General features: G+C 49.9%; 1 protein-coding gene across 1 annotated transcript in view; it reads left to right on the top strand.

The window, feature by feature from the left end:
- cdkal1 (CDK5 regulatory subunit associated protein 1-like 1) overlaps positions 1-21,343 on the top strand; it is a 203,727-nt gene extending 182,384 nt beyond the window's left edge. The window contains exons 13-15 of the mRNA XM_072716755.1: positions 2,538-2,621; positions 5,873-6,037; positions 20,828-21,343. Of these exons, the coding sequence (XP_072572856.1) occupies positions 2,538-2,621; positions 5,873-6,037; positions 20,828-20,971 (393 nt within the window). The 3' untranslated portion in view covers positions 20,972-21,343. The remainder of the gene's footprint in view (positions 1-2,537; positions 2,622-5,872; positions 6,038-20,827) is intronic.
- Positions 21,344-23,634: the final 2,291 nt, after the last annotated feature.

The following is a 23,634-nucleotide window of genomic DNA, read 5'->3' as shown; positions in this document are numbered from 1 at the left end:
TGTAGCAGCCTGAAATTCAGCTTCATCCTTTTAGAATTCATCAAGGTTTTCGCCTAAGTTGCTCTGTAATTACAGAATCTGCGTTCCGAATACGAGGATAGGGTTGTTCTTCGCCTTCCTGCCTAGCAAGCTTGTTTACGGGAGCAGAAACGGGCAGGGGGAGAGGCCTCGAGGGGTGACGGGCTTCGAGCTGCACAGGCTCTGTGCTGGACCCTCCTGGCTGGGATATTAGGGATGGATGAGGAGGCCAGCAGATGAAAAGCCTTCGCCTTCTGCATCAAAGGCCTCTCTGCACTGTTCCGGAAGGAGGCCTGATACGATTCTGGGTCACTGAGATTGACTGGGTGAAGCCCGGCTCTGTCTGGTGTGCGCAGCTAACCAGGGTGTTCCCAGTTCACACGCTGACCTTTCTTCTTGACTGATGTTTACCTGAGCAGAGATCAGCCTGTTGGGCCGTTTCGCACTTTTCAAGGTGGACGTGTGGCTTTCACCGGCCGACAGGCCCGAATGCGAGAGCGATATACACCCACTCAGGAACGGAATCTCGGTGATGTGGAAGGACCGTTTCACCTTTTAGCCTGCGCTTGGCCATCTTCTTACGCTTTTTGTAGTGTGGTGGATTTTGCATGATGAAATGATCGTTTGTGAAAATAAATTGTAGTTTGTTCACAATACACATCAGCTGTTGGTAAGACTGATGAGTTTGGTAAAAAGGCCAGTGTTTCTCTCCGAGCGGATTCAGGCGGACCGGCTCTCGCCACGGCACTTCGCGGCTCTGTGACGGCTTCCTGCCGTTCTTCACCCTTCCCGTTTCCACCGGGGTTTTAAAGCCAGAATCCCGCCCCCTGTGACATTCAAGAGCAGGTCCGTGTTTGCACATGGGGGGGGGGGGTTCTATTTGAGGGAGTAAAGGGGAGACTGGGGGGGGAGGCCCAGCGGTGTGCGGACAAGCGCTCCTTTTGTGCTCGCTGACCTCGCGTCAGCAAGGGGGGGGGGGGGGCTGCCAGGCCTCCATGTCGGGTTAATTTGAAAGTGCCCCCCCCCGCCCCCCTTCCCGGGCTCTGTGTGGGACCGTGAGCACATGTGCGAAGCTCTGCACTTCAGCAGATATGAGCTGCACAGATGTGGTCTGCACCCCCCCCCCCAGCCCCCCTTGCAAGCTAGCTGTTGCATCGCTATGGAGATGTAGCCCTTTGTTGTAATTGGGCGCGGCAGATTGCCATCATTACCTGTCTGTGCCGCTGGGGCCATTCTGCGAGCTCCATTAAACTCTGCATTCACCCCCCCATCCTGTTGCGCCATTTGGGTGGGGGGGGGGGTCGCTGGTGAATTTCAATAAGCCCTAGAAGCCTTTGCAAGGTGTTCTGACATCAGGGCTCCAGCACACACGCCCCCCCCCCCCCCCTCCGCCTCCCCAGCCATCCCCCTCTTGCCTTTTCATCTGTCGATTGGGGGGAAAGAAAGGAGGGGGGTGCGTGGGGGGGCGGGGGGCAAACAAAAAGAGCCCCTTTAAGGGGGCGAGTGCTCAGACAGCCTGCATTAAGCTAGCTGTCGTCTCAAAAGGCCAGATGCTGCCTGCCGCTTTAAATAAAGTGAAAGGCGTTTGCCCCCCCCCCCCCCACCCCGCATTGCAGAATACGCTCCCTTCTTTTATTTGGAGTGCTACAGCGCCAGAGCCCTTCATCAGTGTTGTACATCTAGGGTATCCACAGCTGCCCATACTGTGCTAAGATGGGGTGCAGGGCTTTGGGGCCCCGTACAGGTGGGCCCCCGGGGCCCCACGCCAGAGCTGGACACGCAGTGAGCCTCATTGCAGATCCTCTCCCTCTTTCAATCTTGCCAGGTCTTAGATGCTTGCTATGGTGTTCGGCTCTCAGCAGGTCTATGGATCATAACCTCGTCTTAGACCCTAAGAATGGTGCACTTAGGAGGTCTTTGAGTCTCAGCTGGTTCTTAACCCCTCACGAGGTCTCACGCCTCTCAGACGGTCCTTGGCCCTCAGCGAATCTTGGGCCCTCAGTAGGTCTCGGGCCCCTGTGTGTGGTGAGGTCAGCCTATTCCTCTGTGTGATGACTTTTATCCAGTCTATTCCATTTTAGCAAGAGCACATTGAAATGCACAGAAAGGAGCCTGACGCGTATCATAGGTGGTCTTCTGTGCGACTAGCAGACGGCCCTGACCGTCTGGTACATCAGTCAACGAATGGGTTATGGAAATGGCACATATGCAGTGCAACAAACGTTATTGAATGGGGGAAAAGACGGCGTGTTGGAAACTGCATGTTCGGGCAGATCAGACCATCACTGCAGTCAGCTGGTAGTGATTGTGTGGTCCTGACCTCAGGTCTGTCCTTAAGAAAGGTCAGGGGGTCAGGTCACAAGGTCATGCCTTTAACCAAACACTGACGGCCCAGTTGTACTGCATCTGTACTGCATCTGTATAACTGTCAGCTCCGGGTGAATGTAGATAACTTTGGTGATTTCTGGAAGCCAGTGGAATATCTGCGAGCGAGCTAACCCCCCACCATCTTGTTTCAGGTCGGGGAAAGGCATCGCGTCCTTGTCACCGAGGAGTCGTTCGACACCCATTACTATGTGGGCCACAACAAATTCTACGAGCAGGTAAGCAGCAGGGGGCGCTCTCCGTGATTGGCAGGGCACGTGACCTGCTGTTTGATCATCTACTTCTCTTAAAGTGCTGAGTGTAAAAACAGTGGCTTTTTACTTTGTGTATTTAGATGCATTGTGGCCCATCGGCTGGCTTTGATTGGTTGGACGTCGAGCTTGTGCTTGCTGGCTTTCCTGTCTGTCCTACACCTGTTTGCTTAAAGCGTCGTTTTTAACGAGGCATGTAGACGCATCACAGTCGTCTGTCCATCGCCCAATAAAGTTAATCTCTTCCTCTTTTATATTTTTTTTTATTACTTGCCAATATTTGGCTGGCCCCCAGTCACATTCCGGCATAAATCCCTCCGCACCGGGCTTCAAAGGAACCCCAGGAAAAAAACTCTGCTCTGAAATGTCTTCAAATAAATCAATTTCCTCCCCATAACAGTCATTGGGAAGATGATTGAAGTTCAGGATTTTTTTTCCCTGATAGGCAGAAATGGGTAGTAATTTTCTCCAGCGTGTCCCGGAGCTATGAACTCAGCTACAAGTGTCGTGTGGTTCTCTGAACATCAGGAAGTGGGGTCGGGGGGGGGGGGGGGGTGACACAGAGCCTAGTCAGTGATGTCTGTAGCATTTCATATCCAGTCTGCCGCGGTATGCCGCCCTTAATCACAGCCTGTCACCTGTGTGTGTGTCATGTAATCGTCTGCATCGCCGATCTTTAGCGGTCAACCCCTGTTAAAAAGAAAAAACTGATGGTTGGCTTTAAGAAAAAAAAACATCTTCTGGTGCTTTCCGGGGCGCATATGAGGGCAAAGGCTCTATTGAAGATCAGAACATGTTTCTTCAGGCCGTTCCAAGGATCAGGGCTTTCTGGTCTCTCTGCGATTCATCCCAGAGCTGTCACCCAGCGGGAAACGGCATTCTGGGAGCCCTTTTAATTCTACCTGCAGCTTAAAGGCATTTCTGCCATGCTGTGTGATGCATGCCTGCACAAACCCCCACCCCTCACCAATGACCCCCACGGTCCCCCAGCCCCCAAACCCCATAAATGAATCACCCTGGATTCTTCCTACAGGGTGAACCGATCAAATGTAAAACATCTCCCGTCTCTTTATGACCAGTGCTGAATGGCATTCGCAGTTTGGGAGCTTCTCCAGAATATTCCGCATTGTGCCCCTGTTAGGGTGGCTGTTTCCAAGGCGATGTGGGTGGAAGGAATCGTGACCCATTCGGAGGGATGTGCGAGTTAAGGGAGCCGGGCATGAGGTGATATATACTGACCCTCCAGCCCGTGTTGGGTTTTTATGGAACATGCCACATGCGCTGGGATTGAAGATCAGTGTTTGGGCTCCGACAAGAGCTTGAATGATCGAGCTGGAGTAACGTGGTAAATAACGGCCACTCGGACCCAAAATGCTAACGAATCCAGAAAGAAGCAGAGCTGTCTTACGGCTGAAGATGCATCTCCTGGCCGCCGACAAGCAGGCCTGCCGCCGACACGCAGGCCTGCCGCAGAGATAGCGAGGAATCAGATAGCTGTGGGTCATTTACTGTTTCAGCAGCCACTGTAGGCTCAAGAGACTTTTTCATCCTGCGATTCCGATCACCTGCACTAAAACCCCGCAACCGCTAGAAGGTATATGGATGTTTGAATAAGCAGCTATTATGATATAAGTCTTCAAATCCCAGTGCAGGATTTGCCGGAGTCACCCGCAGAAGCCTTTCTGCTTGCTTAACAGCTATTTCCAGCAAGTCTCCAGCTAATAGAATGAGCTGACAGGACACAGAAATAATTTTAAAATGGAAATGCGAAGCCCTTCAAACCGTTTGGAGCTGCTGAATGGAATGGAGATCCAGCTCTTTAGCTGAGCATGGGTCAGTACTTCCTAGACAAGACCTTTAAGATGCTAGGTCAAGTGAGGTATGATTGTCCGGCTGAGGGAAAAAAAGATGCCCACAATGCACTTGTATTGTGTCTCATTTTGTGGCATGTCTGACAGCAATAAGGGCCCTGACCAGTGGAATATAGGTCTCATAAGTAAAGACAGAGAATCCCTTTCAGTCTCGCCTGACCAGTGCTACATGATGCCTCTTCTGGTAGCTTGAGCCAAGAGGTACAGAATGGCCACCAGTTAGCCTTACGAAGGTGTTATCAAAATCCTTGGTTCAGGCTGGGATTCGTATCATAGATTGAAAAACGTAAAAAAAAAAAAAAAATTCCTTAATTCACAAGGCATAATTAAAATTAGCCGTGGCGCAGAGAAAACACATATTTAATTTTGAGTTAATTGAAAAACTTAATTGGCATCCGCAGACATTTGATAAGTCGGATGGATTATCAGGCACATGAATATAAGAGCTCGACTTTCGTGTGTAAAGGACCCATTGTGTGCAAGTCTTTGATGAAGGCAATTTTGGTCTAAACTGTGTGTTTCTCAGTAGAGAGCCATTTAATCCAATCCGTGGTTCGCCCTCAGGTTGAATTTGCTTCACTGAATAGTGCCTTGAATAGATCTTAAGCATAAAAAGGAGTTTGTAATCTCACGGTACTGTCGAAAGATGTTTTAAAGACCTTGGTTTAAAGTGATGAGGCAAACCACCAGGTTTTCGGTTAGGAATGAGGGTAGGCCATGTGCCTCGGGGGTAATTTGTGGCTCACGGTAAATATGTCGTGATCGGCTTCGATGTTCCGTGCACTAGCACGGCAACATCGCACATCCTGGAGTGAGACGCAGCCGATCGATGCTTACCCACAGCTGTGGTGTCGGACAGCTGGTCATTTGACTTTCTGCCGTGACGCGGGGTGGGGGTGGTGGAGGGATGTGACCTTGCCGGCTGGGGGGGGTCTTGGCACTCAGTTGACTAGCTTTGCTAATTTGTCCCAGAAATCTCAGACTCAGCACCATTGATCTCCATTGACTTAAAGGCGCTCTCCTATCACTGCGGATGGCTGCAAATCAATGACGTTTTCCAGAGGCCATGGACCCGGAATACAGTCGAAACTTGCTCTTTAGCCCGTGTCTTATCGGGGAGGAACCTGAAGCTTTCCCATAGCCCTATCCATATTCCATCCTCTCTGCAGCTGTTTTTTCCCCAGAAGCACCAGGGTGCAGCGGCCCAGACCAGATCCTTGGCTGTGAGCCGGGCCGTTACTTTCATTCATGTAGTTCTTCCTGCTCGCCGTCTTCTGTTGAGGTTAGTGCTTTCGGTCTCCTGTGAAAGTCCCTCTGTAGCTCCCTTTCCCTTCTTGCTGTTGGCAGGTCCTGGTTCCGAAAATCCCGGAGTTTAAGGGTAAGATGATCGAGGTGGACATCTATGAGACCGGCAAACACTTCATGAAGGGCCAACCCGTCGAGGCCGGTGAGGTCTTCACCCCTTCCATCGCTCTACCTCTGAAGAAAGGGGAGGTCTCCGGGCTAACGCAGGTGAGCCCAATGCAATATTCTGGAAATTTTCCCGAAGGTCATCGAGAACATTGCACTAATAAACTATTCTTTCTGTGTTTCTTCAGTTGCAAAGTCATGTTAATTATGTTGCTGCAACATTTATCAGTGACACAGACGAAAGTCGGGTTGAGGTATCAGCTTCCTTTTCAGCTTTGACACACTGATATTCCTGCATCTCCAAACACCATTAAAATTTAACTGTCCATTCCATTAAAATTGAATCTTCTGCGTGTGCCTGTTTCTCCTCACCGGATGCAAGTCTGCTCCTGTTTTGCAGACTTTTTCAGAACCGAATCGATTATCTGGGCTGAGGGGCGGGGAGTGGGTCCTCCAAGGCCAGGCCAGGCCATGTTGTGGTAACGCCTCTGTGAGCCCCAGCGCTGAAGGCCCGTGTTGAGGTAGCGCCTCTGTGAGCCCCAGCGCTGAAGGCCCGTGTTGAGGTAGCGCCTCTGTGAGGCCCGTGTTGAGGTAGCGCCTCTGTGAGCCCCAGCGCTGAAGGCCCGTGTTGAGGTAGCGCCTCTGTGAGCCCCAGCGCTGAAGGCCCGTGTTGAGGTAGCGCCTCTGTGAGCCCCAGCGCTGAAGGCCCGTGTTGAGGTAGGACCTCTGTGAGCTCCAGCGCTGAAGGCCCGTGTTGAGGTAGGACCTCTGTGAGCTCCAGCGCTGAAGGCCCGTGTTGAGGTAGGACCTCTGTGAGCTCCAGCGCTGAAGGCCCGTGTTGAGGTAGGACCTCTGTGAGCTCCAGCGCTGAAGGCCCGTGTTGAGGTAGGACCTCTGTGAGCTCCAGCGCTGAAGGCCCGTGTTGAGGTAGGACCTCTGTGAGCTCCAGCGCTGAAGGCCCGTGTTGAGGTAGCATCTCTGGGAGCTCCAGCACTGAAGACTATGTTGAGGTGGCGCCTCTGTGAGCCCCAGCGCTGAAGGCTCGCGTTGAGGTAGGACCTCTGTGAACTCCAACGCTGAGAGCCCATGTTTACTGTATTTGACTCTCCCTGCCGGCCCCTGGAGGATGGGCTCCCTCTTTGAGTTTCTTCCTTCTCGGGAGTTTTTCCTCGCCACTGTCGCCTATGGCTTACTCACTGGGGGCTTTGGGTGAGGATGCTGTAAAGCGCTTTGAGGCGATGTAATGTTGTGATAACGCGCTATACAAAAATTAATTTGTTGTTGTTGAGGTCCGTGTTGAGGTAGGGCCTCTATGAGCTCTGGTGCTGAAGGCAGGATGTGCATTGGGCTTTAAAGTAAGCTGGGATAGAGTAGGAGAGAGCTCTTCAATGTGACGCTGAGTCTCACTCAACTCCCTCCGGTGGCATTTATGGAACCCAGAGGTCAGCTCTCCCGACCAGGATATTAAAGCTGACGATTGCGGCGGTATTCCCAAAGTCAGTCATATGCAAACACACACAAACAGCACTACTCTCAGATGGTTTCTCACCACACGATCGCACCACATGATTGGTGCAAGTAGTAGCTGAGATTTCCAGTTTGCTGTGGAAATGAAGCCCACTGACCATTTACCTTGTATGTATTTAGCAGGCATTTGGGCTGTCGTACGCAGCCGACGCCCACACCGTGTTCCAACGGTGGACGCCCTGAGGCCCTGTTCCTCCGGGGCGGAACTGCTTCCCTTCGCCTCCTCTCGACAAACCGGAAACGGGAGCGGGAGAGTTTACCATCAGCCATTTTCACCCATAAAGCCCTCCGAGAGTGATCAACTTAGTGGAAATAATTAAGCCTCTTAATTAACTTTTTTAAATCGTCCGGTAATTAGAGATGGGCTGTAGCTGGCTAACTGCTGAGAAAGGTAACATCCGGGGGGGGGGGCAGGGGCGTTTCCTTTACAGCCCATTACCCTGCTCTCCCATAAACCCGCACGCCTGCCAAGTCGTTTGCTGATCCCGCCTCTCTGGTGATGAAACATAATTATTACGGGACAGTAAAGGTCAAAACACCGGCTTGAGGACGCTTTGGCAAAGGCGGGGGTTAAAACTTCGGAAAGGGCAACCCTTGGTCAGACCTCTCGGACTATCGGTCCACACCATTCAAAGCAAAAGCATGATGTCATTGCACAGCTATTTTGCGAACATGGCCGCCTTCCAGACATTTCTTATATAACATATATATATATCTATATTTTTGTATGTTCTGCCGGAGCTGGCAGTAAAAGGCCATGGAGTGTGAAATTAAAATGTGTCTCACATTTCTGTGCATCATTTGACGTCCTTCCCTCCGGTACAAATGTTCTTAGGTGTCCGTCTGAAAAATATCTCGAAGCTGCTGATTAACATACGGGAGAAAAATAGCGACAGTTTATCCGGCCGTATAATTTCCAAATTGCTGCGTGTGCACGGCCGAACGAGCTCTGCTCCCTCTCCGGCCCCCTCCCTGCCATTAATAACGTCTGCACAGCATTAGCTCTGTTTTCCTACTTTATTACTCAGGACGGGAATCTGCACGCCGAGGGCGCCCCGACCGTTAGCGGTAACGGGATCCAGCGTGGCCCCGGGGCCCGTGTTTGCTTAATAAACTGCTCCCTGTACCACTGTTTCTGTTCACTTTAGGAGCCCCCGCCGGCTCTGTTACGGGGGCCCCCGGAGGGAGGAAAGTGAGACTTATGTGAGGAATCTAGAGTCTCAGATGAAACACACACACCGTTAATGTCCTGTGAGGAGAGAACTGACAGTCTGAATGGGTGAAATTATACTGGTTTGGCTGGTCCTGCATGGCTTTGAATATGCATTTGTTGGGGAGAAGGTCTGCAGTGTATAATTGCAACTTTATTATTAGATTACATAGAGAATTAATCAGTGGAATGGAAATTAAGCATGATGTGGGAATTTGATTGGTATAGAGATGTGTAAACTGCACTGGTAGTATGGTACAGGAGCCATCTGAAGGAGGAATAGTATTTAATATGCATTTGTGGGGTAGAAACTCCTGCTGTGTGTAACTGCTACTTAGCTCAGAAGGAAGACTGATCAGCAGAATGGAAATTATGTGTGATACAGGTATTAGGACAGAAACACAAATCTAAGTGTGCGATATGAAGGGGATCTTCTGAAATCAACGTTTTAATGTGGGAGGGTTCGCAAAAACTGCCTGACTGCTAAAATCCATAGTTTTGTTTTTTTTTCCCCTAACCTTCAAAGTCACCTGCAGCATGGATGTTGGTTGTACGAAATGTCGTTTACGAGTAACGTTACTCTCACGAAAGCACTGGAGTGTTTTGAAGCCTCTCTGATTTATTTACTTTTTTATGGGATGTGCTGAAGACTGTGTGTGGAGATCACCCAAGCTTCTGTCATAGTTTATGAATTCAGATATAGTAATAATTGTCTCTCTGCCTGTGTACTTCCGATAATAATAGTTATGAGTGACTTAAAAAATATTCACTGCTTTACCGAGTCAGCGGACAGAAGCTAATGGGACATCCGCTTGTTGATGTCGACGGCGAGTGACAAAGGATGGTAATTTATTCAGGATCTGCATTCGCACCAGTCCGTGTTTTAACGCTTATGTCCGCACTCGACCCTTTAGAGCGGTTGTTGAACGCAGCGGTTTCTGTGTCGAGCGGTTTCGGGGTGTCTGCCAGCTTTACGTGGTAATTCTCCCACGGATACGGTCAGCCACACTCTGCCGCTGCATGGATACCCCTGATCTCCACACCGCAGAGGAACTGGTGAGAGGAACCACGGGGTTAGTGGTTGAGCAGGGAGCCATCTCCGCTACCATCGGCTAGAGGTGATGAAATGACTAATATCTGACCTCTTCAGCGTGGGATTAATCTGCAATAATAAGAGGAGGAACTGAAACTGTATATTTAGGGAGTGTGTATTGTATGTTTTGTGGGCTAGGGTGTGTCAGGAAGCTGCCCGAAGGGGGGGTAGTGGATGTTCCCTTTTTTTTTTTTGCACAGCGGCAGTTCCCGTGTCACCCCGGGGGGGGGGGGGGTGTTGTGATGGAACATCAGCTTCAGCCGAAGCTGTCTGATCACCAAAACGTCCTCCACGAGGCCCTTCTGTTATCCTCTGCAATTTTCCATTTTGTTTCAGATTGCCCCGGCCCCCCCCCCCGGCCCGTCGCAGCTCAGTCGCGGGGCTTTTGGTCACCGTTTCTGGTGACACTTTTTTTGTCGCTTTTAGGAATACTCGGTTTTACGCAGACGTTTCCTCCACCTCAGACATCACCGTAAGGTTCATGCTGACTGGGTGCGATTCCATTCACACGCTGAGCTGTATGCTGGGCAGGTTTGAGTCTGTTCTTTGTCCAGTGCTGGTCAGTTAATAAACATGCCTGAGTGTGCAGTTAAGCAAGCGGGGGGGGGGGGGTCGTGCTACGTAAACCGTTTGCCAGAAGTTTAAACTGGCGTTCCAACCAAACAGCACACAGCGTGCTGATAACCATAGAGATGGGGGTGCTAATGCCAGTACTAACGGTGTGAGAAGATGAGGAGTGTTAAAGAGGGGGGGTGGTCACTCCCGTGCCGTGGGCCCCGCATGACAGCAGAAATATTCACGTGTAGTGTCGTAACCAACCCTTCTAATTAAATTAATTTAAATATGAATGTGCGTGCACGTTTACTGTACAGTTCGCTGTGTAGCCACGTCACGTTCTGCTGTTACATGCTTTGGAGACGCCGTCGCTCCTCGGAGTCAGAGTCAGAGTCAGAGTGAGAGTGAGAGTGAGAGTGAGGACACCATGCTGTGTGGTAACAGCAGGAGCGCCGTAAACCTGTCACCACATGCCCGCTGGTCTTCATGCCGTCAGGGACGCGGCGTCCTCACGTCCAGCCCAAGCTGCCCCGAGCTCTGATTTGCGATCAGTAAAGAATATTGTTCACACGTGACGTTATGTAAATGACATTTACAGTGAGGTGGAAGTCTTCTGGAGGTCCTGGAAGACGTCCTCTGCGAGTTTCCAGTCACTTAGAGCCACCCTAACCCCCGCAGTGGGACTTGCACGCTCCGTCCGCGGGGATTGATGGCTTGAGTCTGTCGCTCGCAGCTCGAGGTGGTGTCGATCGTCAGCCTTCTGCAACACGGCAAACCTCGATTTCTAAAACCGCTTTTAAACAAAACACGATTGTAAATTGCGAAAAGCCATCAGGAGTTCATAGTTTTCTGGAATGTGTTCCGAGGGCCCGAGAGCCGTCGCTGTCCTGGGGGGGATACGGGCGACCTCGGCTCGGATCAGGTACTGGGTGACCACTGGGTCTAATGTGGCCCACGACTGGGGTCACCGGAGGTCTCGGGTAAACAGAGACACTGGTATTGGGGGCCATCGAGCCGTTGGAGCCGCTGACTCGGGTTCGTGTGCCCCCCACCCAGCAGGGGGCGGGCTCTTTCCCGCGGCTGAGCTCCGATTGCGCTCTCGGGACTCACTGGGAGTTTCTCTGCTTGCTTTGGCTTCTGTCATGCCGTCCACTGCCAGGTTTCTCTTGAGATGGTGCCAGAGCTGGAGGGTTGGGCTCCTCTGTTTGCTCTGTGTAAACTTGATGGATGAGGTACATGGCATTATATATTTAATAAAAATACAGGCTGTATCCAAGAGCCCCTTGTAGTTGTGCATGTGAAGCAGTACTCAGCTAGTAAGGATCAGTACTCAGCATGTAAGGATCAGTACTTAACTTGTAAAGATTACTGCATATCGAGTAAAGATCAGCACTCACTGTTTAAGGATCACTACTCAGCACTTAAGGATTACTACTTGGTGTGTAAGGATCAGTACTCGGCACATAAGGATCAGTACTCAACATGTAAAGATCAATACTAATGCATGTAAGGATCAGTACTCAGCACGTAAGGATCAATACACAGTGCATATGGATCAGTACCCACCCAGTAAAGATCAATACTTAGCACATAAGGATCAGTATGTATAAATTAGTACTCCGTGCATAAGGATTAGTACTCAATGCTTATGGATCAGTAAGATATTCACACTCCCAGTTTACCATTCTGCATTCATCTTGGGTTAAAATTGTGCACTGCTATTTATTTTTTTTAACAGAACTGATGAAAAGGGCTTTCAGGTGTGGGCCATTCCTTTAGCTTTTGAAGCATGCACTAACCTCCCCGTCCAACTACCCATCCAACCCCCCCCCCCCCCCCCCCCCCGACCCGCCAAACACACACACACACACACACACACACAGGTTTGTAATTATATCTTTGTGGGGACTCTCCGTTCATCTCTATGGGGAAGACTCTAATCCCAACATGACGACTTTAACCCCTACCCAGCCCTAACCTTAACCATAAGTCACCAAACAAAATATGACACTTTTGACATTCTTAGTTTTTTGATTGCAGTCACAGACCTTTGTGGGGACCTGAAAAATGGTAATATTAACATAATACACACACACACACACACACACACACACACACGTGCCATGGCCATTGTGTGAAGCCGGGGATCTCATTACGGCATCTGCTCACCAGCAGCGGCCTTTTCCGATTGGGGGGGACATGGTGGGGGTGGTGTGGGGGGGGCGGGGCTGTTCTGAGCACACTTACAAATGTAAGTACCCTGCACTCAGCGAGAGAGAGAGAGAGAGAGAGAGAGAGAGAGTACACCTTGGAATAATCTAACCTTTACAAACAGTTGAATCCAAAGCTGAATTTTGGGGAGGGGAGGGAATGGTTTGGGGGGGGGGGGGGTGAGGATGTTGGGGCAGGGTGGGGGGCATATTTCATCTGGCATTGACAAATGAAAGAGCTCCTGAATCTCGCCATGTCAAATTGCCGGCTCCCCCCCCCCCCTCCCCCTCCCCCCGCATTCGTCTTCCTCTAATTTATCCCTTTCTGTCTGTTTATTCCTTTCAAGGTCTTTTCGGAGGCTGCAGTGGTGCTGGGAGGTGCCAGCCCTGCCACGGGAGCCCCCCCCCCCAGCCCTGCCACGGGAGCCCCCCCCTTAGCCCTGCCACGGGAGCCCCCCCCCCCAGCCCTGCCGTGGCACAATAACGCGTGTGCATTATGTATGTCAACAACATGCTGCGATTCAGGGAGGTGGGGGGGGGGGTGGTAAATAAATCAGGTGATCAGATCTGCGCTAACAGTGGCCTTACCGGGTGATGCCCGGGGCTCTGGCGTTATCCGCGGGGCCAGTGACACTTTAATAATTCACCGGTGCCCCCACCTCGACCCCGCAAACACCTGGAACGGCGGAGCAGCTAATTGTCGCGCGTTCCCCACCCGCCCGCCCGCCCGCCCGCCCCTCTCGCCCGCCCCTCTCGCCCGCCCCTCTCGCCCGCCCGCCCGCCCGCCGCGTGCGGGTATTGCCGGCCCTTTGCATCATGCAGACTGACAGCTCCTCGGAGACGCAGCCGGCTGCTGCCCGGCGACAGCGGATCGCCGCACCCAGGCCTGCCTCCGAATCGCTCCGAATCGCTCCTCCTGGCTTCTGGGTCCGCTTCCACTATTCAGGTTTATTTTTAATCTGATGGCTTCCTCCTCATGTCCTTTTCCTCTCCTCCTCCTGCTTTTTTTCCTCTTGAATGTGACATTTCAAGATGCAATCCTTACTGTTTGTTGCTGTGCAGTTGCGTTATTTGATGGGGTTTTTTTTCCGCTTTTTCCTAGAAATACTACAGGCTTATTAGAGGGTCGCTTTAATTTAGCCGCTCTCCTTAGCGGCAATGAGACCGCGCCGAAGGTCTGGGAAACGCATTCATTATTAACATGTGCCCCCCCCTCTGGCTGACCAGAATTTAGATGGGGATGGTTTCCTCGGAAAGCCCCCCCGTTTCCGATGGCCCCGTCCAGTCTGGCCTCCTCGGCAGATGAGCATTTTGTCGCAGCCCCCCTTCCTGTGTCAGTCAACCCCAGTGGTCCCAGTTCTCTCTGGTGTACCATCTTTAACGCTGAACCATCAGACCCGGGGGGGGGGGGCGGGGTGATCAGGGATATAATGCCACACGGAAAATAAAATTAGCAGCAGAAGCTGGATCGTTTCTGGGTTTCTTTTCCGCCATTCCCAGTACGGGATGCGATCCCCTTTATTTCCCTGTTTAATCACGTCTGCCAGGCAGCTAAGAATGGTGATTAATCATCGGCAGCCGCATGCTGTTCCCCGTTGCAGTGTCAGGCCTTCCAGCGAAGGGGGAGCTGTTTGGGAAGCTGTAGCCAGGCAGAAGTGCTGGCTGCGATGCAGACGGGACAGAGCCTCCGCCTCGTTCCCCTGCGGCTGCGGGCCCGTGACCCTCAGCGATGCCATCGGCGATGAATCCGCAGAACGCCCCGTTTAGCATTCCTCATTTCGGATCGCCGCTGCGTCTCTGGCAGGCTTGCGGCCAGGGCACCGGGGAGGGGGCGTCGGTGTGGGGGTTAACGACACACCGTCCCCTTTAAAAGGCCCCTGACCGGGGCAGGTGTGCTGGAAGTCGTGTGCACACCCCCTAGAGAGATTGGGCAGTGGCCGGGGAACCTTTCAACACTCACAGATTGAGAAACAATATTGGACTGAAATGTCACGGGGATGAGGTTGGTGGCAGCTTTGCAGAGGGTTTGGTCTGGCTCTCCATCCTGGCTGGCGATTTGGCGTATAGTTTGGTAAACATAAATATTTTGCCTACAAGCTACTTGTACACAAATTCAGCTTTGTTTCCTAATATAGATTTATGTACTGGTACCCCCCATCCCCCCCCCCCCCCCAAACGCCGTTGGGTGTTTCAAGGTGCTCCAATCCCTCTGGGTCCCACGTATCCACGTCTGTTTTCTGCCAGAGCCACCCGACTGGGATCTAATCAATAAATCCAGAATTACGATTGCTTTAAATTCTGCAGGAAATATCTGCAGGTGCTTGCTCAGCTGTGGGTTAGGCAAGCAATCTGAGGTGGAACAAAAAATAAAAAATAATAAAGAAAAAAAAACCGGCTGCAGATTGATGGATATGGACCCATAACCATAGTACAAGTTGGAAATCCAATTCATTTTTTTTTTTTCTTTTTTTACACAAGTATGAAGGTATGAAACGTTGAGTTGTGAGGCATTCTGGGTAATTGCCTCCACTAGCGGAATAAATAAGACCTTGCTAGCGGCAGTAATCCTGTCTGATGGAGGGAGAGCTTTCCCTGGAAATAACTTTGTGCTTGTGTGACGGACAGCGAGGGGGCTAGCTTGCACAGTCCATAATCCTGTTCAGCGTCTTTAGCGTTTAGCATCCTTGCAGTCAGCCAGTGGCCGGGTGACGAGTTGGGGGGTAACTGGGCATCGTCACGACGAAAAAGGCGAGGAGCCCAGACCTAGATGTGCAGGCTTGAGGCGTGCAGTGGTGGGGGGGTGGGGGGGGGGAGAGAACTGCTGTTTTCTCCGATGTCATACCGGTGTGAAGGCAGCAGATGCACTTTCCTGTGTTCAGGCACCTCATTTGCTCACATTGTCATTTAATTTGCCACCTGACTTTCTCCCGTCGACGTGTGCACTGCAGGTCTTTAGTCCTGCTGACTTCTGAAAATACAGTGCAATTAGTTTCTGACAGTTAATCTGTACGGTATAATTAATGTGCAGTGCTGTAATTGGTAAATGAATATGTTTTTCTACAGTGAAGTACATTTTATGTTGATGTTTCTCCCCATACTGCATACTTTTTATCGGTTTGAAGCAGCGTTTGAAATCAGACGATGTCGGCTGAGTGCCGCTTAAAAGTGCATGAAGGCCTTCAGTCAGCTTAGTGAATTCCCAAATCCCATTTATTAAACTCTAAAACACATTTGTGGGTAGGAATGCTGTTTAGGTATTAAAACATTTATGCACTATTAATAATAATAATCTCATGCCCTGAGATGGGTTGGCGCCCCATCCTGGGTTGTTCCCTGCCTTGCACCCGTAGCCCCTGGGATAGACTCCTGACCCCCCCGTGACCCTGAGTAGGACAAGAAGCTACAGAAAATGGATGGATAATAATCTTTATTTAAACGGCATTTTTCATACATGGAGTGTATGAAAGAGCTTCAGAGTCAAAGTGCTTCAGATTATGTGAATAAAATAAGAGCAGAGAGGCAGCTAACGTACAGGTCAATGAAATTATAGAAAGACGGAATACATCTAAATAACATAAATAAGCGAGATTAAATAAAAGCTAAACGCAAATAAAGAAATAAAATACCATAACATATAAAGGAATGAAAAGGTTAAAGTTATAAGCCAATAATTTCATATTTTATGGATGTTAGTGATAATTGCTTATATACTTTTGTTGCTTTATATATTAATGAAAGCCCCCTGAAATGTCGCATCCGTACAGTTATGCATGGTGTCCCCCACCCTGCTTTGGTCGTGAAGCATCGTCCTGTTGCGACGACGATCTTACGAATGGAAATTCGCCGGCGACACGTCTGCATTAGTGCTGAGGTGGCAGAATCGCAGCCGCCAGCCCATGTTTCACAACGCCACATCTCAGGATGTGCGTAATGATGCGAGTTGTGCCGCAGCAGCGTCACGTTTAAAACGATTTGTTTTTTTATTTATTTATTTATTTAAAGACTCTGACTCATGTTTGAGTGACACGCTGCTGTCTCGCAGTACGGGCTGGCTGACTACATGCGGCAGTCTGCAAGCCATGCGCTGAAGGCTGTGTGTCAGCCCCAAAGTTTATCGCTGAATAAAGAGGCTTTTTCTGCTGCTCCTGTCACTGGGACAATCGTGATGGTGTCGCTGGCATAGGCAGGTTTTGGATCCTCAAAAAACATATTTGATAAAAAATAAAGAGATGTGGATCTGAGCAGCGCAGTGGCCGAGTTACCCACAAGCCCTGGACACTCGCGTCTGTCTTGGTCTGCCTGCCTCTGTATCTGTCTCTGCCTCAGTCTCTGCCACATTCTTTGTCTGCCTCAGCCTCAGTTTCTGTCTGGCTCTTTCTGTCTGCTTCTGTTTCTTTCAGCTTCTCTCTCTCCATCAGCCTCTGTCTGTCTCTCTGACATCTTTCTGGCCAGCTGTTTGTCTCTCTCTCTGCCTGTTTGTGTCTCTTTCTATTAGCCTCTGTGTCTTTCTGACAGCCTCTGTCTGTCTCTCTCTGTCAGTCTCTGTCTCTTTCTGTCAGCCTCTGTCTCTCTTTCTATCAATTTGTCTGTCTCGCCTTCTGACAGCTTCTGTCTGCCTCTCTATCAGTCTCTGTGTCTCTTTCTGACAGCCCTGTTTCCGACCGCCTCTGTCTGCCTCTGTCTGTCTTTCTGTCTGCCTCTGTCTGTCTTTCTGTCTGCCTCTGTCTGTCTTTCTGTCTGCCTCTGTCTGTCTTTCTGTCTGCCTCTGTCTGTCTTTCTGTCTGCCTCTGTCTATCTTTCTGTCTGCCTCTGTCTGTCTTTCTGTCTGCCTCTCTGTCTCTGTGTCACATTCCTCTTTTCCAAGGTAACACTCCCGCGCAGCGCTAACGCGTTGATTAGTCACACATTTCGGAGTCCCGCTCTTCGTGAAGTGTGTGTGCACTAGGTGTCACCGTGGCGCGTCAGGCAGCAGGATGCCGCTAAAGGCAGCCGCAGATGTGAAGAAAAGGCGCTTTAAGGCTTTGGGCTCCAGCTCGAGCAGGGGTTCGGTTCGACATGCTTCTCTGTCCCTCCTCCCTTCCTTGTGTGAGTCTGGTGGATCAAACTTCACTAGTTTAAACATAAAAAACAGTGTGAAATACCTGAAAACTTCAGGACAAGGAAAGCAGGCAGAGTTTACAGTGTCTCTGAACTGTCTTTGTCAGTGAAAGTCGTCTTTTATCAGCTAAAAAAAAAGAGAAAAGTCGGATCAGCTCCTGTGCTGTCGTATCTGCACTGTCCTGGTATCTGCTCCTCACCGGCGTGTGGTTTTCCCGTCTGTCCGGCTCTCTCCGTTCGGTAAAGCCCGTAAGCCGGGTGGGTGTCCTTGCACCCCCTGACACCATGGCAACAGGAAAGATGGGTTGAAAATGCAAGCAGTAAGCACAGGGGGTGAAAGGGTAAGGTTGGGGTATAGACCCCCATGACAGGAGCGTGTGCATCAGAAGTAGGTCATGTTGTCAGAGGCATGTGTCAGCAGGGGTGGTGAATGCCTATGCATATGTAGTGAAAAGGTGGGTGGGGGTCGGGACACTGGGGGAGGGGATCACCCCCCCTTGGCTCTCTGTCTGTACTAAGGGCTGCTGGGAGGGCTTGCCTCGCAGACGGTGGAATTTCTAACTATGAGCTTTTCGTTTTTTTCCATCCTAAATTGAGTTAATGGTAATTATTGGGCAGGATCTGTGACTGACTGTGCTGTCCCCAGTACGTGGTTGCTGTCCCCAGTACGTGGTTGCTGTCCCCAGTACGTGGTTGCTGTTCCGTGACACGGCTGCACTCCAACCCTCCGATGGACCATCCCAAGCATGAGGTCCCCAGTGTCCCTGTTTCCTGCTACCTGCTCGATTCACTGTACTCCTTCACAGCACTTCTTCACTGCAATCATTCGTAGCACTAATTCACTGCAGTCTTTCACTACACTCCTTCACTACACTCCTTCACTGCACTCGTTCATAGCACTCTTTTACTTCATGTCTTCACGGCACCCCTTCACAGCACTTATTTACTCCACTCCTTCACTGCATTTACTTCACAGCATTCCATCGTGGCACTCCTTAACTACACTTCTTCACTGCACTCATTCGTGGCACTCCTTCACTGCAGTCTTTCACTACACTCCTTCACTGTGCTCATTCATTGCACTCTTTTACTACACGTCTTCACGACACTCATTCACTCATTCCTTCACTGCACTTCTTAACTACACGTTTTGTTGGATACTCCTTCCCTGAAAATGCAGATGGCTGCTGCTTTACTTAGTCGGGAGTGAGACACCCTTCTCGGTGTACACACTGTCATGAAAGTGTGCTACGCACTCACTCCCTTTACAGCCACTTTACTCACTTCCCTTTACAGTGAATTGCAGTGGAGGACAGTGTCATTTTGGACTCATAACCTCAAGGAGGAGGAGTGCAAGGATAAAAGACATTAGGCAGGAAGGAGCAGAGGTGGGTGGTTTCAGGGAAAAACAGGGAAAAAAGATGAATATACCACAGAAAGTATATCAGAGAAGAAGTTGGATTATGAAGGAGAGGCTTCCTTGTCAGGTTTGAAATAAGTAACCCCCAGCTATCTGAAAAAAGGCCTCCCTTCCGGTCTAAGCCTGCTTAAACAGCAACCTCCCTCAGTAGGCCTCAGTGATGCTGATAGCCTCCAGTAACAGGGTGCCCCACCTTTGAAAAATGGAGATTACGCTGCTTGGTAAAGCACATGTAGGGAAATGCAAATATAGACTAACTGCTCCTAGTAGAAGCTTAATCTCCGGTGAAGTTTGCATTACCACGTAACCGCGGCGTGGTTATTACAATTAGGGTCTCTGCACTAGTGAAATATTGACCTCATAACATGGTCCTCCAGATTGATCTTCCGTATTTAATGTGTGTGTTTTCTCCCCCATCAATGAACGCATTATTGGGTTGGCAGTTTGCCCCCCCTCCCCCGCGTTCTCTGGTGAGAGACGTCTCTCTTGTACCATCTCTGTCATGAATGAAGCGTTAATGCAGCAATGCATTGTGGGTTAGTGCTGATTATGACGGGGAGTCTTGGGGTGGCTGGCGGAGTAGCCTGCTGTTTACTCTGCGGTAATTTAACACCGTTAAGGTGCCTTCAGTGACTGATGATGGATGAGTTTTGTGCTCTTTGCTCCCCGGGCGTCTCTCAGCAGTGACATGGGCGTCATGCGCCCCCCCGCCTGGTCTCCCCCCGTGAGATTGTCAGCAGCTTCAGTGCCTCATGATGGGCAGCGGAGCTATTTACCACCACTCGAACCACGCATTTGTGTGGGACCCCCGAGGTTTGGGGGCCCCCTGTTGGATACAAACTGTTACTACACTAGAGACCCATTTTTGAGTGGGGCCTTGGAAACGAGAAAGTCGCCCCTGATGGAAAACCCCGGGACGGGGGGGAAGGACCGTCTCTGAGTGCACAACGGAGGCCATCTCCAATGTACGGCTGATGATGCAGCCAGAGGCGTTTTGAAATTGCCAGTATGTGGCCCTGCGGTTACCGTGACGACCTCCTAGCATCTTACTGGTCATCAGTCAATGAGTATTCTGCACCCCCCCATCACGTCTTCATACCAAACTGCCTGTGTTACACTCTGTTTGTTCTTTTTGGAGAAGGGAGGGGAGACGCGACTTTGGTGAAGCAAGCCCATTGTGGGGGGTGGGGTGGGGTGGGGGGGGGGGATTCAGAATTCCAGAAACAAACGTGTTCGACCACTGAGCTGCTGTTGACCAATGACATCATTCAGAGGGACAGAGCTGTCCAGCACCTGCCTGTCAGCCTCTTATTTTTCTCCAAGCATTATTATTCATCTTGTCTCTAAAAACACATTTACATTGTTTTCTTAATTATTATCATCGGTTTTCTTACAAGAAGATATGCGTGTATTTTTCACATCGCTATTGTAACTACACGTTACAATACGAATTAATAAAATTCCAGTGCGTAGCACAATGAACAGAACATAGACCAGTGTGCACTGACATTAAGCAGCAAGTTTTTCCATAAGGCCATAAAGGATTAGTAATTAAGGAATTACATTAGTTCGTCTCAAAGGTGCCAGTGGACCTAATCCAGTGATTACAGGCTCTGGGTCAGACTGTAGGCTTAAGAATATATTCTGTCGACCCACCACAGCGTTGGGGCGTCAAGCCCCACATCATGGCTAACTTTTAACCGCTAATTGCTGCTTGTTTGAGTTGCTGATTAATTTTCTCTCTCTCTCTCTCTCTTTTTCTCTCTCTCTCCTCCAACAGGAGTGGGTGACTTCCTGTCAGAACAGCACCATGCCGGGCGGGTCGGGTCATTCGTGGACCCTGAGTGGCATCATGCTGAAGTTGCTGTCTGTGGGGGTTGCCCTGATGGCCGTCGCTCTCGCCGTCACCATGAAGCTCTGGTGAAGCCCCCAGCATATTCGCCCCCCCCATGCTAAACTGGAAGGGAGAGCTCTGACTGTCAGATATTTATTTTGTTTTTAACAAAAAAATATGAGGGACATGAGATTATCTTTTTGGTAATGAGTTCCCATAAAAGTAGGCCATCCTATTTCAAAAAACACTTTGTAATGTTTGTTCAAAGACTGTTTTCCATTGCTTTTAATCGCAGTCTGTATACCCCCCCACCCACAACAGCAAACACTGATATTAGATTCTTTTTTTAAATCTTAGCCGTGTTTTATTTTCAGAAGCATATTGTCTTACCTTGATAGTTCCTCATATTTTCTGCCTCTTTTTGAAAACTTACGGCATCCAATACAAGCCGATTTCACACAATCCTTTACTGCCTCTTGTCTTTTATGTTGCTTCTGATTCATGTCCCTGTAGGACAGCTGCTGATGTGTTTTGAGTTCTCATCCACTCTCTGTTACATGCTGGTGTTCTCTATCAGGCTATATCCCTGCCATCAATAATGTATCAAACCTCTGTCCAGGTTTAAATTTCACCCTGTTACACTGTGACACACTGCTTGATACATTGTGCTGTATCTTCTCTGGCTTTAATTTTGGTTGCCCAAACACCATGAGGACCAGATATGTTTAGCTACAAGCTAATTAGCTGCACGCTAATGTGTGATTAGCGTGAAACTTTTGAGTTATCCATGAACTGTCCTCCATTCCCCGCTTCGGTTCATGCAGGATTCGAGTCCCACCCTGGTGGTTAGTAATTTCTAATCCTCTCTAACTGCTGTGAAAAAGGCAAATGTGTTTATGGTCTGACTTCACGATTTAATTAGCAACTGGGCTGATACCTGGCAAATGAAATTTAATGTAGATAAATGTAAGGTAATCCATGCAGGGAGCCGAAATATAAAGTACAGATATTTTATGGGTTCCACGGAAATAAAGGTAGCTAATTGTGAGAGAGACCTTGGTGTGTATGTTGATGCTTCCATGTCCCACTCTCACCAGTGTGGCATTGCTGCCTTGGAAAGGGTTCAACGTAGGGCTACAAGAATGATTCCTGGTCTTAGAGGAATGTCTTATGAGAAGAGGTTAGCTGAGCTGAATCTGTTTAACCTCAAGCAAAGGAGACTAAGGGGGGACATGATCCAGGTATATAAGATTCTAACAGGTCTGGATGCTGTTCAGACAAATGACTATTTCAGTATTAGTTTAAATACTAGAACTCGTGGCCATAGGTGGAAATTAGCGGGAGAATATTTTCAAATGAATTTGTGGAAGCACTTCTTTACACAGCGTTTAGTTAGAGTATGGAATAGTCTTCCTGTTAGTGTAATACAAGCTAAAACCCTGGCTTCCTTTAAATCAGAGCTAGATAAGATTTTAACAAGTCTGAGCTATTAGTTAAGTTCTCCCCAAACGAGCTTGATGGGCCGAATGGCCTCCTCTCGTTTGTAAATTTCTTATGTTATTTCAACAGGCCACGTTGTTTGCCCAACACAGTGTCTGGAAAGGTGATGTTGTTTCCCCAGTTACAGTGATACTGGTGTGTAAGAGCAAATCAACAGCTTCACATGACCAGCTGGTCTTGCTCATATGTGTGTCACGGTTTCGTTTTTTTTTTATGCGATGAGTGGATACCGTCAGATGAACCGAAGGAATCCGACGTGTTTTATACGTATCTGTCACCTTAAGTAGAGCCCAGTGTGTGGTGATGCACCTCTATGTCCTGTTCTTTGTGATCTTATAGATGTTTTTCAACCTACACTCTGCTACCTTTGGACATTTTGTTTCCTCAAATGGGGTGGAGGGGGGGGACACTGATGGTTCATGTGATGGGTCATGGTACCGTTGAGAATCTGCTAGGTGTCACTCTGGATCATACTTCACATCCCACCAACGTACTCACTGGGCAGGACTTTGATGCATGCTTTAGCGTGACACGATGGACGGGGCGGGAGCAGAAGATGTCGGCCTCTGATGGAGGTGAGTGCCCTCGCCTCTGACACACAGCTGCTTTCCGGCACGTCGGCAGCTGGAGCTGGAGGTGGGAGACGCTACCCAGCAGGCTGTTAGCGCAGCCAGCAGCCCCTCAGCGTGACACCGTGTCTTATGAGGGGGTCCCACTGGGGCTCGGGGCTCCTTAAAGGGAAGAAGGTCCACAGTCTGAAGAGTCGTTTGTCAGCCAGGAGCCAAGGAAGAATCCCGGGAGAAAGGGAACGCCGACGGATTCTGCTGACGTTCCGTGTCAGACGGGTGGAAGCTGGTCTTCACTCCACTCAGCTGCTCCGCGGTACTTCTGGAATCTTCTAGCCTGTGTCTTGCCCCCTCCGTAGCACCCAGCTCCCATAATCCCGGCAGCTTGTTATTTTTTACTGCCTCCTTACCGGTTCCCGATCGTTGGGCTCCGCCGAGAGCACGTGGAATGACCCACACGCGTGTTCTTTTCATCACGCAGGTTCTTGGCTGCACTCCGCTACCTAATGAGCGCCGTTTCTCTGAGGATGTGACCTCGTTTGGGCAGATTCTCCTCTGATCTGGATTTCGAGACCAGCTTTGATACCTCCGGGTTTCCACAGGAAGGATGAGGATGGGGCAGCCAGTGAGCTTATATCCCTTTGTTTATATTTTTACAGAGAATAGACTGGGTTTCTCTTCTGTAGG

Source organism: Paramormyrops kingsleyae, chromosome 9 (assembly GCF_048594095.1).
Source record: "Paramormyrops kingsleyae isolate MSU_618 chromosome 9, PKINGS_0.4, whole genome shotgun sequence".
Classification (NCBI taxonomy): Eukaryota; Metazoa; Chordata; class Actinopteri; order Osteoglossiformes; family Mormyridae; genus Paramormyrops; species Paramormyrops kingsleyae.
Note: the sequence above shows the minus strand (reverse complement) of the source record. Positions and strands in the feature narration are given on the sequence as shown.